The sequence below is a fragment of the Balaenoptera ricei genome, chromosome 2 (genome assembly GCF_028023285.1).
Source record: "Balaenoptera ricei isolate mBalRic1 chromosome 2, mBalRic1.hap2, whole genome shotgun sequence".
NCBI lineage: Eukaryota > Metazoa > Chordata > Mammalia > Artiodactyla > Balaenopteridae > Balaenoptera > Balaenoptera ricei.
In genome coordinates, this window is record NC_082640.1 from 9,021,900 (window position 1) to 9,042,997 (window position 21,098).

The 21,098-nt window shown below is 37.7% G+C and overlaps 1 protein-coding gene and 1 long non-coding RNA gene across 4 annotated transcripts in view; one reads left to right on the plus strand and one right to left on the minus strand.

Moving 5' to 3' along the window:
* Positions 1-21,098, plus strand: part of LOC132357337 (uncharacterized) — a 45,886-nt gene that overhangs the window by 4,034 nt on the left and 20,754 nt on the right. Inside the window, exon 2 of the long non-coding RNA XR_009500216.1 lies at positions 4,176-4,323. This is a non-coding gene — a long non-coding RNA (uncharacterized LOC132357337). The remainder of the gene's footprint in view (positions 1-4,175; positions 4,324-21,098) is intronic.
* Positions 7,857-21,098, minus strand: part of OPTN (optineurin) — a 41,766-nt gene continuing 28,524 nt past the window's right edge. For 2 of the 3 annotated variants that reach the window (XM_059910705.1, XM_059910693.1), the window contains exons 9-14: positions 20,569-20,718; positions 20,100-20,193; positions 18,586-18,744; positions 13,322-13,452; positions 12,185-12,267; positions 7,857-8,040 (exon numbers count right to left, since the gene is read on the minus strand). In XM_059910705.1, coding sequence (XP_059766688.1) covers positions 7,913-8,040; positions 12,185-12,267; positions 13,322-13,452; positions 18,586-18,744; positions 20,100-20,193; positions 20,569-20,718 — 745 coding nt within the window. In that variant the 3' untranslated portion in view covers positions 7,857-7,912. The remainder of the gene's footprint in view (positions 8,041-12,184; positions 12,268-13,321; positions 13,453-18,585; positions 18,745-20,099; positions 20,194-20,568; positions 20,719-21,098) is intronic. The other variant, XM_059910697.1, reaches the window with a different exon arrangement.

Here is a 21,098-nt window from a genome sequence, read left to right on the forward strand (position 1 = left end):
AGGGCCATCCACCTCACTACAAATAACTCAATTTCATTTCTTTTTATGGCTGAATAATATTCCATTGTATATGTGTGCCACATCTTCTTTATCCGTTCATCTGTCGATGGACATTTAGGTTGGTTCCATGTCCTGGCTATTGTAAATTGTGCTGCAGTGAACATTGCGGTACGTCTCTCTTTTTTTAAATTTATTTATTTTTTGGCTGTGTTGGGTCTTCGTTGCTGTGTGCGGGCTTCCTCTAGTTGCAGCAAGCGGGGGCTACTCTTTGTTGCGGAGCACAGGCTCTAGGCACGCAGGCTTCAGTAGTTGTGGCTCGTGGGCTCTAGAGCACAGGCTCAGTAGTTGTGGTGCGCGGGCTTAGTTGCTCCGCGGCATGTGGGATCTTCCCGGACCAGAGCTCGAACCTGTGTCCCCTGCATTGGCAGGCGGATTCTTAACCACTGCGCCACCAGGGAAGCCCCACATGTCTCTTTTTGAATTATGGTTTTCTCAGGGTATATGCCCAGTAGTGGGATTGCTGGGTCATATGGTAGTTCTGTTTTTAGTTTTTTAAGGAACCTTCATACTGTTCTCCATAGTGGCTGTACCAATTTACATTCCCACCAACAGTGTAGGAGGGTTGCCTTTTTCACCACACACTTTCCAGCATTTGTTTCTAGATTTTTTGATAATGGCCATTCTGACTGGTGTGGGGTGATACCTCATTGTAGTTTTGATTTGCATTTCTCTAATAATTAGTGATGTTGAGCATCTTTTCATGTGCCCCTTGGCCATCCGTATGTTTTCTTTGGCACACACACAATTTTATTATTAATATCTTGCATTAGTATGGGACTTTTTGTTACAATTGATGAGCCAATATTGATACATTATTATTAACTAAAGTCTATAGTTTACATTAGGGTTCACTCTTTATGTTACACATTCAATAGGTTTTGACGGAGGTATCCACCATTACAGTACATTATTTAGAGTAGTTTCACTGCCCTAAAAATCTTCTGTGCTCTTACCCCTCATCCCGCCCTCCACCAAACCTCTGGCAACCACTGACCTTTTCTACTGTCTCCGTAGATTTGCTTTTTCCAGAGCATTATACAATTCAAATCATATAGTGCGTAGTCTTTTCAGATTGGATTCTTTCACTTAGCAATATGCATTTAAGGTTTCTGCATGTTTTTTTTTGTGGTTTGATAGCTTATTTCTTTTTAGCACTGAATAATATTCCATCACATGGATGTACACCATAGTTTGATTATCCATTTATCTGTTGAAGGACATCTTGGTTGCTTCCAAGTTTTGGCAGTTATGAGTAAAGCTATTATGAACATTCATGTGCAGGTTTTGTATGGATGTAAGTTTTCAATACATTTGGGTAAATTCCAAGGATTGTGTGCTTAGTTTTGCAACAAACTGCCAAACTGTCTTCCAAAGTACCATTCTGCATTTCCGTCAGCAGTGAATGAGAATTCCTGTTGTTCCACATCCTCCCGAGCACTTGGTGTTACTGTTTTGAATTGTAGCCATTCTAATAAGTGTGAGATGGTATCTTGTTGAAATTTGCAATCCCCTAATGACATACGCGGTTTAGCATCTTTTCATATGTTTATTTGCCAACTGTACATCTTTGGTGAGGTATCCATTATCTTTTGCCCTTTAAAAAATTGGGTTGTTTTCTTATTGTTGCATTTTAGGAGTTCTTTGGATATTTTGATACCAGTTCTTTCTCAGATATGTGTTTTGTAAAGATTTATTCCCAGTCTGTGGCTTGAGTTAGTTTTTGTGAAAGGTGTAAGGTCTGCAACTAGATTATTATTATTATTTTTCTTTTTGAATGTGGATGTTCAGTTTTGCCGGCACCATTTGTTGAAAATACTATCCTTTCTCCATTGAATTGCTTTTGCCCCTTTGTCAAAGACCAGTCTTTGTCAAAGACTCTCTAGGTCTATTTCTGGGCTCTCTGTTCTGTTCCATTCATGTATTTGTCTATTCTTTCACCAGTACCACACTGTCTTGATTACTGTAGTTTTATAGTAAGTCGTGAAGTTGGATAGTGTCCACCTTCCAACTTTGTTCTTTTCCTTCAATAGTGTGTTGGCTATTCTGGGTCTTTGCTTCTCCATATAAACTTTAGAATCAGTTTGTTGATAGCCACAAAATAACTTGGGATTTTGATTGTAATTGCGTTGAATCTGTAGATCAGGTTAGGAAGAACTGATATCTTAACAATATGGAGTTTCCCTATACGTAAACATGGAATATCTCTCCATTTAGTTCTTTAATTTCTTTCATCAGATCTTATACATTTTTTCTTGGATTTATAACTAAGCATTTCATTTTGGGGTGTTAATATAGATGTTATAGTGTTTTTTTAAATTTCAAGTTCCAGTTATTCATGGCACACTGATATTGGTAATCTGTGTCTTCTCTTTTCTTAGTTAACATGGGTAGAGGTTTATCAATTTTATCAATTGTTTCAAAGAACCAGCTTTTGGTTTCATTGATTTTCTCTATTGAGTTCCTGGTTTAAATTTCATTGATTTCTGGCCTCAGTTGTATTAAGTTATTTTCTCCTGTTTATTTTGCGTTTAACTTGCCATTCTTTTTCTAGTTTTTTTTTTTAAAGAAGCGTTAATTATTGATTTTAGATCTTCTTTTCTATATATGCAGTCAATGCTACACACTTCCTGCTAAGCCCTGCTTTCATTTCATCCCCAAATTTTCATGTTATATTTTATTTCATTTAGTTTAAAACATATTTAAATTTCTCGAGACTTCTTTAATCCATGTATAATTTACAAAGTATATTTAATCTCCAAGTGTTTTGAGGGTTTCCAGGTATCTTTGTGTTATTGATTTCTAGTTTAGTTCCACTGTGGTATCAGAACATACTGTGTATGATTTGTTGTTTTAAATTTCTTAAATTAACTTTAAATTTCTGTGTTTAATAGCTCAGAATGTGGTCTGTCATGATAAATGTTCTCTAAGAGCCTGAGAAGAATGTGTATTCTATCATATGTACACTATGAAGTATTCTATAAATGTCAGTTAGATCTAGTTGATTGACGCTGTTCAGTTCAACTATGTTCTTAATGATTTTTTTGCCTATTGGGTCTGTTAATCACTGATAGAGGGATTTTCAAGTCTCCAACTATACTAGTGGATTGGTATATTTTTCCTTGTAGTTTTGGCCTTATGTATTTTGATGCTGTGTTTTTAGGTACATATACAGTAGGGATTTTTATGTCCTCTTGGAGAATTGATCCCTATATCATTTTGTAATGCCCCTTTATCCCTGATAATTTTCCTTGCTTTGAAATCTTCTTTGTCTGAAATTAATATAGCTACTCTTTCTTTTGATTAGTGTTAGCATGCTGTATCTTTCTCCATTTCTTTACATTTTATCTATATGTGTCTTTATATTTAAAGTGGGTAGACAGCATATAGATAAGTCTTGCTTTTTAATCCACTCTCAAAGTTTCTGTCTTTTAATTGGTATATTGAGACCAATGATGTTTAAAGTGATTACTGATATAATTGGATTAATATCTATCATATTTGTTACTGTTTTCTGTTCACTGCCCTTGTTCTTTGTTTCTTCTATTGTCTTTCATTCTATTTCTGACTTTCCTGGTTTTAATGGAGCATTTTATGTTACTTCATTTTCTCACTTCTCTTAGCATATCAATTATACTTTTTTAAACTTTTTTTGGGGGGGTAGGGGTGGTGTTGCCCTAGAGTTTGCAATATACATCGACTACTAATCCAAGTTCACTTTCAAAGAATACTATATCACTTCATGGGTAGGGAAAATACCTTGTAACAGAGTATCCCCAATTCTTCCCTCACATCCCTTATAACATTGTTGTCATTTATTTCATTTATCCATTAGCTATAATCACCAAATACATGTGGCTATTGTTACTTTGAACAAACTGTTTTCTATTTTGGAATTCCCCGGCAGTCCAGTGGTTAGGACTTCATGCTTTCACTGTCAGGGCCTGGGTTCGATCCCTGGTTGGGGGACTAAGATCCCACAAGCCGTGCAGCACAGCCAAAAAAAACCCAAAAAACAAAAACCGACAAAACCTGTTATCTGTTCATTAAGAATAAGAAAAATAAAAGACTTTATCTTCATGTATTCTTTCTCTAATGCTTTTCTTTTCTTTTTATAGATCTGAGTTTTTGACCTTCTCTGAAGAGCTTTTACATTTCTGGCAAGGCAGGTCTACTGGCAACAAATTCCATCAACTTTTGTTTGTCTAAGAAAGTCTACTGCTCCTTCACTTTTGAAGAATAATTTCCATGGATACAGAATTATAGGTTGGTGGTTCTTCTCTCTCAACTTTCTTCTTGCTTGCATGGTTTCTGTAGAGAGGTCTGATGTATTTCTTCTCCTTGCTCATCTACAGGTAAGTTATTTTTCCCTTTTGGCTTCTTTCAAAAAATTTTTTTTGTTTTTGATTTTCTGCTTTTTGCCCATGATATACTTAGGTAAAGACTTTTTTGGCATTTATCCTGTGTGGTGTTCTCTGAGTTTCCTGGATCTGTGGTTTGTACCTGTCATTAATTTTTGAAAATTCTCAGCCATTATTACTTCAAACATTCCTCTGTCCCCTTCTCTCCTTCTGGTATTCTCTTTGCACACTTTCTGTAACTGCCTCACAGTTCTTGGATATTCTGTTCTTCTTCATTCTTTTTTTAAAATTGCTTTTCAGTTTTGGAGGTTTCTCATGACATTTCTTCAGGCGCACTGATTCTTTTCTCAGCCATGGTCTTTCTACTCATGATCTCATCATAGGCATTCTTTATTTCTGTTACAGGCTTTTTGATTTCTAGTATTTCCTTTTGACTTTTTCTTAGAGTTTCCATCTCTCTGCTTACATTACCCCTCTGTTCCTGCATATTGTCACTTTTTCCATTAGAGCTCTTAGGATGTTAATCACGGTTGTTTCAAATTCCCAGTCTTATATCCATTATGTCTGAGTCTGGTTATGATGCTTTCTTTATCTTTAAAAACTGTTTTTTGGTCTTTCAGTATGCCTTATAATGTTTTGTTGAAAACTGAACATGATGTACTAGGTAAAAGGAACTGAGGTAAATAGGCCTTTGGTGTGGGGTTTTTTGTTTATCTGACTAGGAGTTGGACCGTGATTAGTGTTTGCTGCAGCTGTGTCATATGCTAAGATTTCCTCTGGTGCCCTTGTTTTTGTCTCCACTGTTGTCTCTGGGTTTCCCTATAGACTTCTTCTTAGAGAAATTCTAGGGCGTGCAGTTCTTTCCGTTGTAATCCCTTGTTATTATACAGAAGCCCTGTTGATGTGGTGGTGAGGGGTAGCGGGGAGGGGAAGCATTCTATAGGTCTATGGTTAGTCCTTTCGTGAGCTTGTGCCTCTGGGCTGTGACCTTTACAGGTTTTTTCCCTCCTCCTTAGGTGCTAAGAATAAGGGGGCAGAAGTTGGGTATATCTGTTCCCCCAGGTTGGTCAGGCTCTGATAATATCCCAGCAAGTTAGGCTCTGGTAAAAAAGTTTCCCTGAGGGCAGCCTTCTTAAGAAGAACAGAATGCTCTGGTGTATTTCAAAATGTCTACTCCCGCCTGCCCCCCGGCCCCCGCTGGAATTATGCGGGAGTTTTTTCTAATCTTTACTGTGGGAATCTGGTAGGACTTGTGGAGGTAAAACTCATGAAAGTGCAGGGTTCCCCCTAAGACTGGGCTCCCCCTGGAGTTTTTAACTCTCAAGCTCATCCACACTGAGACTTTAGCAATTCTTCAACTACAGTTTACATTTTCCTACTCAGGTACTGGCTCCTACTGTGGTTTCTGCTCCTGAGACCCTGGTCTGGTAATCAGCGACTCTCTGTATCTCCCTGTCTGTCTCTCCAGTTTGGGGGCAGAGGTTTACCCTGTGACGTCAGTTGTCTGAAAGATTTAAAAGAGTTGACGATTTTAAGTTTGTTCGGCTTTTTTCTTATTATAAGGATAGGAGTGATGACGTCCAAGCTCCTTACATGCCAGACCAGATCAAAATTATTTTTAAACATAATATTTAAAGACTTAATTGTGTAAAATTATCAGCTGTAAAAGTTTCTTTTGCTCACTCATATTTCTTCACATTTCCCATCTTTCTGTTGTTCCCATTAGCCACACAAGAATACAGCATGGCTGGCCCTAGTAGAGGGGCCTAAATTCTGATGAGGTGTAGTTGACTGGTAACATGGAACAAGGCCTTTGAAGACTAAATTAACTAGATAAGACATGCACAGACTTTACAAGTTGTTTACCAAACTGTTTGATTCCCCCAAAACAATAGCCTTAATTTAAATTGACCATATGAACTTGCCTTCATCTACAGTCCTTCTAATTAGCAAGGAAACAATTTGATCACAGGCTTAATAAGCACATTCACACTGTTATTTCACATTGGGGTCAGGTTAATATTTTTACTTGAACAAAGTAAAAGGATATTCCCAATAACGTAAGTGTAGAACCATTTGGTTTGCTTTTTTATTTAGGATACTGTAGAAATCTATCTTCTCCCATATAAGATAGTAAGGGAAAAAAATTTAAACTAGAAACTATAAACAAGAAATTAAAAGTAAAATTTTCATAGTTATTTTAGAAATGTCTTTAACAAACCCCCTGGGGTGAGGGGGAGATCTAAATTACTGTTGAATTTGTGCAGTGTGTTCTCCTGGCATGAAGCTGTAATTAACTGTTTTGATTCCTGTTTTAAAATATATATATACCTATACACATATGCACACACAAGTCAGGTTTGTCTAGGAGAGATTCTTATGACAAAGTCAAACAGAGGAGATTTAAAATTTTTCTCTTAAATATTTTAGGATATAGATACATAAGGACATTGCTAACTTTTATGGCTGGTAAACTGCAGGTTTACAAAATATGGCAAATCCCTATCTTTTCACCTCCTTAGAAAGAACAGTTTCTAATTCAAACACCACTTACTGGTATCTAGTAAAGGGATTTGCTCATATTCATGGAATTAACAAAATGGTTCTGAATAAATATTAAGCTTATATGAAGCTGAATACAGAAAACACAACTTATGAAATTAGCTAGTCATATATGAACAATGTGAAGGATTCATAAGCAAAATTTTATTTTGCAATAACTATTTTTGTGATTATGAATATAGAGCCTGATCCAGGAAGAAAATTAATAGATAGCTATTCTTTTTAGAAATTAATACACTATTTACTGTATAGTTGATAAACATATACCTGCAGCACAACAAAAGAAAAAGAAAACTTTACACTGGATGATTACATGAAATCCAGTGAACCTAATGTATCCGTTTCATGTAGGTCAGTATTTTTTCACTTGTCCTGATGATCAAGTAAAAGGTCACAGGGCTCATCTGAAAAGAGCCACATCATAACTTTGGTGCTGTGGCTGAAATAAAACTGTAAGATATACACATATACACAACCCCAGATAGATCTGTCTTAAATGAATAAAGAAAAATAACAATGTAATTTATTTAAAAATACTTCAGAGACACTTTTCTTGATTAAATCTGTGACCACTTCATTTTTCCTGCCTCCTTAGAAAGTTCTTAATCAGTGAGGCTTCTTCCATCTTATTACCACGTTTACTCTATCCACGACGTCACACACTCATAACCCGCATGGACAGTTCAGTGCTCACATCAACTGAATATTAAAAAAAAAACAAACCTCTTATCAGGAGAGTGGTACGTTAAGGATTCTATTTTGCGAGTTTATGGGAATGCACCAAAAAATATCCTTTTTAGAAGATAATGGTTTTCTTTCTCCTAAAATAATGAGCCAAAATATTTGAGTGAAACAAATGACACAAAAGTACAACTCTTGGAGGAAAAAATCTGACATTTACCAACAGTTTGGGGGAGGTGAAAGGTCAACACTTAAATGATGCAGTCCGTAACGTGAATCAGTAGTGTATCTATGTCGGGCAGAACTTCTCCACATTTGGGGCAAGAATGAACTGGAATATTCTGTTGTTCCTGCTGCATCCAGTTTCTATCCTCAGCTCCTGGGAATAAGCATTAAATGAAATGTTAATCCATTCTTTCCATGCTGCAAGCAGTTTTTAAAAACAGATGGTGAATTTTAATTTTAACATCAGTTAAACTTGGTAATCAATACCTCGTGGGAAATGAATACAGGGTTTTTTTTCGTCTTTAACTGAAGTAATCGACACACATAGAAAAAAATCTCCAAAAGTAATACCTGCTTCCCTATCATATTAGGATTTAGGCTCTATTCCAGGTTCCAGGTATGTGAAAATACGTGGTTTCGGTTTTAGGTACAGGATGATACATGTTCTAGTAAAAACTAGAATATCTGAGAGAGGAAAAGAGATAGATGAGGGTGTAAGCTAAGGAGAAGCGGAGAACTTGGACAGTGAGCAGAGCACAGAGAGGGATCCTGGAACAGCAGGTACCTTCTCAGAAGCAGAGACAACAATTACGGCCATTCAGGAGATGCTTCTGAGCACGTGGGAGACGGGAGAGAGGGATACAGACATGGTGGGGACATCAGGCAAGAAAAAGAGACAGTGGCAGGACGTGAGGGGAGCACTGAGGCTGTGTCAGACACAAGGTGCTTTTGTGGGGGAGGGCAGAGAAGGGCGCCTGGCTCAGACTGCTCGGTGCAGACAGGCCCCCTGATGAGACCAGCTCCACTTGAGAGGAGTCTTAAGAATGAACAAGAGTTATCCAGGCAAAGGAAGTGAGGAGAAGGAATTGAAGAATCAGTCCTATTGTTTCCCCCAATTCTGGAGTTGGACTGAGGTTCAAGTCTTAAAGCAAAGAATGCTCTGAAGAAGTCATGGCTCTCGGCAGGTCCCCTGTGTGTAAACCGTGCTCGGTACAGGAAATGTTTTCTAGCTCCCAGAGCACCTCGTTGATCTGATCTTTCTGCACCGATGCAAAGCATTTTAGTTTTTCATCGTCTCCACCCAGGTCTCTAGATTTTTATTCAGCCCCCAAAATGTTTGTTTTTGTGGATGATAGTGGAGGTAACTTTCTTTTTTAAATTAATTAATTTATTTATTTTTGGCTGCATTGGGTCTTCGTTGCTGCACGCGGGCTTTCCCTAGTTGCGGCGAGCGGGGGATACTCTTTGTTGCGGTGCACGGGCTTCTCATTGCAGTGGCTTCTCTTGTTGCGGAGCACAGGCTCTAGGCGCCACAGGCTTCAGTAGTTGTGGCACGTGGGCTCAGGAGTTGTGACTCGCGGGCCCTAGAGTGCAGGCTCAGTAGCTTGGTGCACGGGCTTAGTTGCTCCGCGGCATGTGGGATCTTCCCGGACCAGGGCTTAAACCCGTGTCCCCTGCACTGGCAGGCAGATTCTTAACCACTGCACCACCAGGGAAGCCCGAGGTAACATTTAATATGGTTATTTGCTTCTGAGCATATTATTTGAATTCACTAACATGGGAGACTGTTACGGATAGTTTGTGTTAAGCAAACTTTAGAAGCACCCTTGAAAAGAAATACTGATCACAAGGCATGATTTCTGAAGCAGGGAGCTTTCTAACAGTCTCATTGTTTTAGATCAGGGGTCAGTAACTTTCTGTAAAGGGTCAGACTGTAAATATTTTAGGCTTTACAGGTCATAAATTTCGGTCATAACTACTCAAGTCTGCCACTGTAGCATGAAAGTAGCCAGACAATATGTCAATAAGAGGGCAGACTATGCTGCAATAAAACTTTACTTATGCAAACATGTGACAGGCCAGATTTGGCCTGTGGGCTGCAGTTTACCAAACCCTGCTCTAGATGACAATCTGCCACTTATCAGGGACTGTTAATTCGTTCCTTTAAACTTTATTGCATCCATCTGTGCCTTTATTTTTGTCCTGGTCTAGGTTTCAAGATGCAGACTGGGGCTGTTTTATCAGTCAGTTAATGGATTCCCTCTACCTCCTGGCTCTTCACTATAAAATAAGCTTAGTCAGTTTTCATTATTAACACATCACACTCATTTCTGCCTTTGCCCTTTTATTCTCATACAGAAGTTATGTAAATCCTGGCTTCCAGGTCAAGCTTAAAGTCACATCTTTCCAAGGCCTTTCTCAACCCCCCTGGCCCTTAGAGGTTATCCTTTCCTCTTATCTCCAGCACTGTTATTTCTATTCCTTACTTGTTATCTTGTATTATGAATTCATCTTTTTATGTGCACATCCTGTCTCTCCAACTAAACCATAGGCCTTCACGGATCTGACCATGCCTTATGCCCGTTTGTTCCCTCGTGTTCAGTCAAGCGCCCAGACCAGAGTAGACACTTGGACGGCTGCAGACGGCAGAGGACAACCATGATGAAATATATTGAGAGGAGCTATTGTTTAAGGCAGCTTTGTTAGGAAACAAAAAAAAAATCTTAAGACAATCTCTGTTTGGAATATTGTTTTTTATAAGACAAAAAAGCTTATTAGGATAATTATGAATACATTTGCACTCTGTGGCAATTTTTAGATTATAAGTCAAAGAGTGTTTGACCAGTTTTTTTTTTTTTTTAAGTGTAAATAGATATTTGCCTTATATAGCTATGAGGAAGGGAAATCTTCCCCTAAGAAATCCAGGTGCAAGAGATTGTCCTTTTTTTGAACCAAAACAATCTTGGAGGCACTTCTAGGTATGGGGTATATGGATGTTCCTAGGATATTTAAATTCACGTTAGAGAACAGGCCTGGTGGTGCTCACGTGGGTAGATGCAGCCTTCAGAGGACACAGCGTTACCTGCTGATGCTAAAAGTGCCTGAGGCTACTATTTATGTCAGCCCCTGTGCTGCTTCTGCACAGGCCCCATGAATACTGTGTGTATTTCTTTTTTTTTGGAATTTTTTTTCTATGTGTATTTTTAACCTGAATTACTACCTCTAATATTTACTTTAACCTAATTTTTCCTGTAAAAGAACTCTGGCGGGGGGCATCGGTGGAGTTAGGAGGTAAAAGAGGTACTCAGAAATTTCCCTAGGATTTAATAGTTAACTATACATACTAATATTGCTTCCTTGCTGTTGATAACACTGTGATAGTTCCATTTCAATAGTCTGTTGGTATGTGGAAGGGACTTAGACTCAGCCAGCATTTAAAAAAAGTTAAAGAACCAGTTATGTGAAATTTGGATAACATCTCTCTCTCGCTCTCTCTCTTTTTTTATTTTGGATAACATCTAACACCCTGATTCTTCTTAGTGGCATTGCTATTAACTTTTCATCTAGCTATGTCAGTCTTTGATCCTGTGAATTTTATGTTTTTTCACATCTAGGCTCAAGGAAAATACTTCCCTTTCAGTGATGTAATTTACTGTAAATGACAGAACATTATTACTAGAGTATTAAAACCACGTAATAAACAAAGCACCATACTTTGAATAAGTGTCATGATCAATTTCACTCAGGGAATTAAAATCTGGATGTAGTACATAATTAGTGCCAGTCTGTTACATGCAGTACCATGTAGTGGTGAAGAGTCAGATAACCTTGGGTTCCATGTCCAGTTCTGCCCCTAACAAGCCTCGTGATCCTGGGTTATTTAACCTTGTCTTCTGGAAGATGGTGATACTATATACCCCGTGGAATTTTTGAGGATCACATGAAATAATATGTATGAAGGGATCAGCACAGCACCCACGCATAGTAAACTCTCAATAAATGGGAACATTACTATGTGCAAAACAGGAAGCAGGTGAGCATATAAGCTCCAAGGGAGCTTATTTATTAGAGTACTTAAATGCATATTTAGAACACATAAATAACGGGGTAAGAGTTCACTGGAAAGAGACTGTAGGAAGAGAGATATGAATGAGGGAAGGGCATCTACGTGAAGGATACCGCATAAGCAAGTATATGTAGCTATATAAGCTTAGGATAAGCTCAAGGAACAGGAAGTGATTCCATTGGCTAATATCTATAGGGGAACAGAGTGAGAGAAGGCTCAAAAGTTTGGCTGTGCCAGGCCTTAACTGCTAGTGTGAAGAGTCTGGTCTGGATTCAGTAGAGAGTAGATGGAGTTTGAGGTACTGTGGAAATAAGACTGATAGGTGCTATATTTTTGGTAGCTTGATTTGGAATCCATTGTATAGAATGTAGTGGAATTTTTCTTCAAGCATCTTCTTCATAGGATAGCTAACCCCGGGAGCCCTGACAACCTAGAATCCCACGTGACTCACCTCTTTGAACGAGATAAGCCTGCTGGTCGGCGTCACTTGCTCTCGCCCCATGACGGCTCTGCATTTCCATCAGGGACTGCCTGCTGGGATGAAAAGCAGCACTATATGTGAAACCCTGAAACATGACAACATTAAGCAGGCATTCAACAGAAGTATGAGGAAAAAAAGACCTAAACTACAAAGCCAAGGTTCATAGAAACCAGAACTTAAGAGTAATTTGAGTTTTAAATATTACTGGCACTAGGACACAACGTAGTAAAAGTAAAGAAGATTTTTAAAAATCAGGAAACAAACAAAATGTCAATTGATAAGGGACTAGATTAGAAAAAAGTGGCATATTTCTAAAACAAGACACAACAGAGCAATTAAACAGAAGGAAGTAAATCTACATATATATATATATATATATACACACACAGAGTTCAAAATTAGTTATGTAAACCAAGTTGCAGAATAATACCTATAGTGACCATTTTGTAACCTAGGCACCTTGTTTTAAGAAATTAATATGACCTTGTTTTAAGATATTATATAGATGTGTGTACATGCGAAAGTACAAAACAGCTGGGGATGTTATCCCACCAGTTCCAGGCAGTGTGGGGAAGGGAGACAGGACTGTAATGGCGGGGGGTGTGGGGAGAAGGCTGCAACTTCATCTACAACTCCTTTTTCTTTTAGTAAAAATATACTTGAAGCAAATAAAACAAATATTAGTTAACTGTCAATTCTGGATGGATACATATTGGTGTGTATTATTTTATTCTCCGTATTTTTCTATTTCTATTCCTCAATAATTCAGTTTTTTCTCAAAATGAAAATTTTAAAGATAGAAGTAATTTTAGCAGTATTTTCTTTTAAAACATTACAGAATTATTTAAAGTGTTAGGAATATTTCATCCATGACAATGGCAGGATATGACTTCGGAACACATAATGTCACGTTTTCACAATTTATCTAAAAGAACTCAATCAGGTTCCCACAAGATGCTGCCAGGCCTTGCAGGGCAAACTAAGTGTTACGGACACCGTCACACAAAATGTGCTCAGAGCGATTCTTATAGCTCAAATTAGGAAACACTGTGGGTCACCTCTCCCACAGACCGGGTGATATGTGCTCTAAGTCTTCCCCTCATTTACCTGCCTCCATCTTCAAAAGCATTATTGTCTCTCAGCAAAATTGCCAGCTGCAATGCCAGTTGCTCCTTTTCTTCATGAATCTTCTCTCTTGCTGCTCTTTCAGCATGAAAGTCAGAACAATAAACCTCCATCTGTTAGAGGAAAAAAAGAGACAGAAGTTACCACCTAGACAAATGTGGATTCTCTACAGCTCACCGGCTGATAAGGTGAAGAGGTAGTGCTGCATCCTGTGACACGTCTTGCAAATAACAGGCACATGTTCCTCCTAGAAACCAGTGTAATCACCATGACTTTCCAGCTACCTTCAGATAGAAGACACAAGTTACGCGTGTGTGTGTGTGCTTTAAACTATCAGAGCCCAGCAATTACACAGATATAGGTAGTTTAAATACTGCGTGTACCATTAGTTCAGTAAAATTCTCTGGTCTCTTTTTTAAAAATAATATTCAGCACTAGCTTAATATAGTAAATGGTTTATTTACCCTGTCAGGTATATTTATGAAGGCTGGCCTTAAGCTAAATTTAAAATAACAACAATAGAGACTTCACTGGTGGCGCAGTGGTTAAGAATCCGCCTGCCAATGCAGGGGACACGGGTTCAAGCCCTGGTCCGGGAAGATCCCACATGCCACGGAGCAACTAAGCCCGTGCATCACAACTGCTCACCCTGTGCTCTAGAGCCCGCGAGCCACAACTACTGAGCCCGCGAGCCACAACTACTGAGCCCGTGTGCCACAACTACTGAAGCCCACGTGCCTAGAGCCTGTGCTCCACAAGAGAAACCACCACAATGAGAAGCCCGCTCACCGCAACTAGAGAAAGCCCACACGCAGCAACGAAGACCCACACAGCCAAAAATAAATAAATTAATTAATTAATTTAAAAAAAAACAACAACAATAAATAGATGCTATTTATTGAATTCCAAACATCTGCAGGGTCCTATGTTTGGTGCCCTTATTGACCATTTTATTTCCTCCTTATCCAAAATCCTGGGAAGGCAGAATTGCTATGCTCATCTTACATTTATAAATTTAATAGCTCTTAATCTTGGGGAAATTAGTTAAGTGCTCAAACGAGCATTTGAACCCAGACTGAAGCCCATGTACCATGGACGCTTCCATATACCATACTACTTTCCACAGTGGTAGCCAGCCTCCAAGGTGGCGCCAGTGATCCTTACCTCTTGGTAATCATACCCTCATGTGGTCCCCTCCCACAATGAATGGGCCAACCTGTGTAACCACTAGGATGTTACAGAAGTAATGGTGTGTGGCTTCTGAAACTAGGTCATGAAAGACACCATGGCTTCTGCCTTGTTCTCTTATGGATCACTTGCTCTGGGGGAAGCTAGTTGCCATGTCATGAGGGTATTCAAGCAGCCCTCTGGAGTGGCACACATGGTCAGGAACTGAGGCCTCCCGTCCATAGCCATGAGAATGAGCCATCTTGGAAATAGATCTTTCAGTCCATCCTGAGTGCAGCCTCATGAGAGACCCTGAGTCAGAATCACCCTGCTAAGCTGCTCTTGGATTCCTGATCCATAGCAACTGTGTGAGATAACAAATGCTTGTTGTTTTAGCTGCTACGTTTGGAGAATAATTTGTTACCTATAAAAAAGTAAATATGCCATAATATGTAACTTCTTCACTGTTACAAAAATTATAAAGTAAAAATGAATGCCTTAATAGTGAATTGAGCATTATTTTAATACCAGTTTTTAACTTCCTATATTTAAAATTGGGTTTTTCATTTCAAATTTAGTGGTTCTCGGATACAAATTTTTATCCATTACTTTAAAAAGTAAAATTAATAAAAATTTAAATATTCTAATCACACTTTAGTTACCAAAAACCGTATGAAATAAAGAGATCATTTTAAGGGACTTCCTGCAATTTGTGAGTGATCCAACATTTTATGGTTATCATTGATAGATTATGGGCTTTTTTTGAGTCAGACCTAAATCTGAGTTAGAGTCTCACCTCCATCACTTATGAGCTTTGAGCCAGTAAGAACTGGGCCTTTGTTTTGTCCATTCCTATATCCCTGGCAGTGAGAACAGTGTCTGACATAAAGTGCTCAAAAAAGAGTTGTTGAATGAATGAACAAGAGTAACCATCAAAACAAAACAAATGTCTCTGTACAGAACATGGCAAAAGTACATGACTACAGTTATCATGCACAAACAAAGGAAATGCCTTAAAGAGCTCAGGTTGAAATTCTATTCCTGTTGAAATAAAACTAAAACCATAAATTCAGTCAACCACTTCCATATTTCACTGGGCCAGCCACTCTGGGCAGCTGGTACTGAATATGTATATAGGGAATAATAAACTTCTGGCATTGTTACACTACAAATAATCTGTTTATCTTCTTTAGATTGGCAAACATTTAAAAGAGTGATGCAAGGATGTGGGGAAATAGGAGCTCTCATCTACTTTTGGTGAGAGAATAATTTTCATTATGCATTTTTGGAAGACAACTTGGTAATACTTATTTAACTTAAAAACAGGCATACCCAATGACCCAACCATTCCATTTCTGTATCTTACTAGAGATTCCACAAGTGCACAAAGACATAGATACAAGAATGTTCAGTTCAGCATTGTTGATAATAGCAAAAATATTGGTACAGCCTACAGGTCCATTAATAGAGGACTTGTTAAATCTGTCATGGCAATGTACACTTTGGACACCATACAACTGTTAAAAAAAAGTACGTATGGCTGTGAGTAATAACATGGAGAGATATCCAAGATATATCATGAATGAAAAAGTAGTACAAAATGTATGGCATGATCCCACTTTTAATTAAGCAAACAAACAAAATAGAAACAAACAAAAAAAGGTTTCCCCCCACTTTTTTGGTGATTTTACATCTCAGGCAGGATGTGTGTTCACTAATAAAACTCTCCTCTAAGGACTCCACCCACCAGTATGAAAAGTGGGCCAAAACAGTCACAACCAGCCATCTGTACACAAATTCTTCCAGAGAACAGTGAAAGAAGAAATGTGCCCCAACTTGTTTTTATGAGGCCAGTAAAACCCTGAAATCCAAACCCAACAAGGACATGAGCAGAAGGAAAATTCTAGGCCAATCTTACTCAAGAATATAGATACAAAAATCCTAAGCAAAATATGAGCAAACCAAATCCAACAATAGATACAGAGGATAATTCAAGAAAGGCAAAGTTTAATATTTTAAAAATCAGTGTGATTTACCACATTAACAAATTAAAGGAAAAAGGCTTATAATTATCTAATTATATCATTATATGAAGAAAAAACATTTCCTAAATAAAATTCAACATCCACTCAAACATTTTTGGCAAACAAGGAAGAGAAGGGAATTTTCTTAATCTAATAAGTGATATCCATGAAAAGCCTATAGCGAACACCACACACTCAACAGTGAAATGCTGAAAACACTGCCACTGAGACTGAGAGCAAGGCAAGGCTGCCTGCTCTCTCCACTGTTACACAGCATTGCACTGGGGTCCCAGCCAGTGCAATAAGGCAAGAAAAAGAAAGAAAAAGAATATAATGAACTGGAAAGGAAAAAAAAAAAACTGTCATTATTCAACGGATCTTACTGTACCAAGTCCAAAGGAATATTCAGAAATATTATTAGAATTCAAATGTGAGTTGAGTAAGTTTACTGCATGGAAAGTCAATATTAGAAATCAATTGTATTTCTATATAGCAGCAACCATTAGAAAATGAAGTTTTAAAAAAGATGCTATTTATAAAAGTATGATAAAAATAGAAAATATCAAAAAAATAGAAAATATCTAGGAATAATCTAATAAAAGATGAGCAGCATCTTTACTAAGAAGATTAAAAATATTATTGAAAATAATTAAAGAAGATATGTCATGTTCATGGACTGGAAGAGCCAATGATGTAAAGTTGCCAATCATCTCCAAATTGATTTATATATATTTAATAAAACTCTAATCAAAATCCCAGGGTTCTTTTCTGTGTAGAAAATATCAAGCGAATTCTGAAATTTATAAGAAAAGGAAAACCTAAGGTCCTCTTGAAGAATCTCAATGAGGTAGGAAGACTTTTTCTACCAGATATCAAAGCATTTGATTCTTTATAATAAGACAGTATGGTACCAGAGCAAGGATGTACAAATAGCCCAATGGAACAGTATAGAATCCAGAAATAGACCCGTGGGTATCTGGACACAATATGTGACAAAGAGGGCAGCAGAGTCCTTAAGAAAAGATGACCTTTTAAATAAATGGCGCCAAATGAACAGGATATTCATGCAGAAAAAAATATGAATCTTTACCCTTACCTCACTCCATATAGAAAAGCTAATTCCAGATGGTTTTTAGATCTTAATGTAAAAGGCAAAACCATAAAACTTCTAGAAGACAACATAGGAGAATATGTTCATGGCCCTGAGATAGTGAAAGTTTTAAAAACAGGACACAAAAAGTACTATAATCATAAATAAAAAGACTCATAAACTGGACTGCATTAAAATTAAGAATTTTTGTTCAACAGACACCTTCATGAGAGTGGAAAGGCAAATCATAGAGTGAAGAAATCTGCAAAAAGTATAACTGGTAAGGGCTTGTATGTGGAATATATAAAGAACTCCTATAAATTTAAGAAAAAGCCAGAAAATCAGAAGAAAATTGGGCAAAGACCTGATCAGGCTCTTCACAAAAGGGGATGCTTACAAGGCCAGTAAACATCTGAAAAAGTACTCACTCTCATACCATCAGGGAAATGCAAATTTAATGAGACACCATTATAAACCCACTAGAATGGTTAAAAATTCTGATAATACAAGTATGGGTAAGGATATAGAGCAATAGGAGCTCTCTGTTGGTGGGAGTGAAAACTGGTCCACTTTGGAAACCTCTTTGGCATAATCTATTAAAGCTGAGTAACATGCATACTCTATGAACAAGCAGTTCTACTCCTAGGTGTGTACCCAACAGAAATGAATGCACAGGTGAACAAAGAGACACACATAAGAATGACAGAGCAACATTAAACACAAAGCCCCAAGCTGGAAATAATCCAGCTGTCTATAAACTGTAGAATGGATAAATTCAGTGAGTAATACACTTAAAAGTGTTGTGCACTTTCCACCTGTGATATACTTCGGTAAAAAGGTTTGTAAAAATATACTGGTGGAAACAGTATAAAATCAAAAAATATATTTTAAGCACTATCACTTTCCCGTTAGAGAATATAATCGGGGTTGGCCTGCCTCGGCTCACACTTGGGAACGAAGCCTACCTGAGCCCTGAGAACAGCCATGGTTTCCAGGTCCTTCTCCTGCTTGGCGACGGTCTGCTTCATCTCATCCATCTGGAGCTGCTTGGAAGCCAGGGCTTTCTCTGCCAGTTCCAGCTTTCCATTCAGTTCCTGCAGCACTACCTTATCCACTTTTTCCGACTGAAAAAGACAAACTTATTCTAGACATGGTTTTGAAATAATTCAACCTATTTTAGTAAAATATTAGATGAAGGTTTATTTTTTAAAAAATGACTGGCTCTAAACTATTCTGTTAATCAGCAGTGATAACTTATTCAGCAACTTTCATGCACTTAATTTACAGCTTGAAGATAATAATTTCCTAATTTAAAGTAATGATTTATAAAAAGAAAACACTAAAATAAGGGAGTTAATAACAAACCCTATCTCAGGGTGGGTGTAACTTGCTGATACTCCTATTCTTCCACTCACATTACTCTTACTTTATGAAGTCAGTGGAATGTTTAAATTAAAAATTTACTAGGTCCTAGAGAGGAACAATATTCTAGTAAAAGTAAATGAAAAACAGAAAGTATATTTCTAAGAATATAAACTCCAAGTCCCCTTCTAATTCAAAGCTCCCGTGGTCTTTATTTATTCCAGCTTTATTGAGGTAAAACTGCCAAATAACATTGTAAAATATTTAAAGTGTACAACGTGATGATTTGATATACATATACATTGTGAAAGGATTCCCACCATTGGGTTAATTAATACATCTATCACCTGACATCTCTATCCATGGTGTTTAAATTATCACACCATTCTGGGGGCATTATTACTATTACTTTTACAATAATTTAAGATGCAGCCGGATAAGTCCAGGGCCTCAAGTTCACTGACAGCAGGCAAGCTAGCCTTGTGATAGCTCCAGGCAGCAGTCTCACTATACAGTCATTACTCATGTAGGAGCCCAGGCTCAGCTCTCCTACAAACCCATCCACTGTTAGAAATGCTAAAAGCTTAGCCACGGAGCAAGTAAGCCCATGCGCCACAACTACTGAGCCTGTACTCTAGAGCCCGTGCTCTAGAACCCATGAGCCACAACTACTGAGCCTGTGTGCCACAGCTACTGAAGCCTGCGTGCTTAGAGCCTGTGCTCCGCAACAAGAGAAGCCACTGCAATGAGAAGCTCGTGCACGGCAACGAAGAGTAGCCCCCGCTCACCGCAACTAGAGAAAGCCCGCGCACAGCAACAAAGACCCAATGCAGCCAAAAATAAATAATAAATAAGTAAATACATTTATATAAAAAAAAAATGCTAAAACCGTACTCCGGCCGTAGGACATGCACCATCACCTCTGTACACAAGGCACATTATACGTGTGTGGAACATCAGGAGTTATAAAATGTTATAAACACTTAGACACAAGAAATCAATTATAAATGGAAAAACAACCCTTGAAACCAGACTTAGTTAAGGATTAACACAACTACTTTAGATATTTACATAAAATGTTAAATGGCTATGAAAGTAATTTTTTTTCTATAAGTACCTCTCTTCTTTTTAGTTCCTCAGTTGTTTTCAGTGCATTATTGTATTCTTGAAGAAGCCTGTTGTGTGTCAACTGTAGAGTGGCTAATTTGGACCTATTTAAAAAGAAATCTTAAAATGGAATCTTGGGAAAAATATCATAGAAGCTTAGTCTTACCTCCCAACCCTCTTCTGAACACTCAGGTGACAAAATCTTCCCTCCCACCCTTATCATCCCACCACCTACTAGCATGGTCTTACTTGCAAAGAAAACAATTCCCCCCTCCCCAGTCAAGACAGATTACAAATAATTTTCATAATTGTTATTATAAAACTTAACTTTCATCTCCTCAGAAAAGTCTACTAGTACGCCTTCAAGTAAATAAAAGAGAAAATTTTTTAAATTTATTCTTAAATCCTGATTCCAATCTGCATAAAAGAGCTATTCTATCTTCTTTTAGCAAGTAGCCATTCAGTCACAGCGTACTCACTTCTCATCTTCTGTTTTCGCTTGCTCCATTTTGATTTCTGATCGCATGCTTTCTACTTGGAGCTCTAACTTTCTGTTATTATAAACAAGCTCTTGCTTTTCATTCAGCTCTGATGGGGTTGCAGAATTTTTCCTTTCAAGGGCCTGACATCTAAGAAAGAGCAAAATTTCATGAGGACAAACAATACTTCATTTCTCAGTGGCTTTTAAACGAATCCCCAGATTACGTAGCAAATGCAAAGAATTTTAGGATTACATTTTTCAAAAATTTAACAGTACAAAATTAAATATTTTATCCTCCCTGCTTCTTTACTAGAAGTAAGTAATATTTCTGAACCGTTATGCCTGAATATAAAAAAATACAGATTTTTGTAAAAGAAATGTACATATTTCTGAACCCTTATGCCTAACATAAACAAGTACAGATCTAAGATCACACAAGCTACTGTCTACTTGGAGTAATTGTTTCCACTAGTCATGCAAATATATTTCTGTGATTTAGATACAGACCAAAGCAGTAATTGGCTAGAG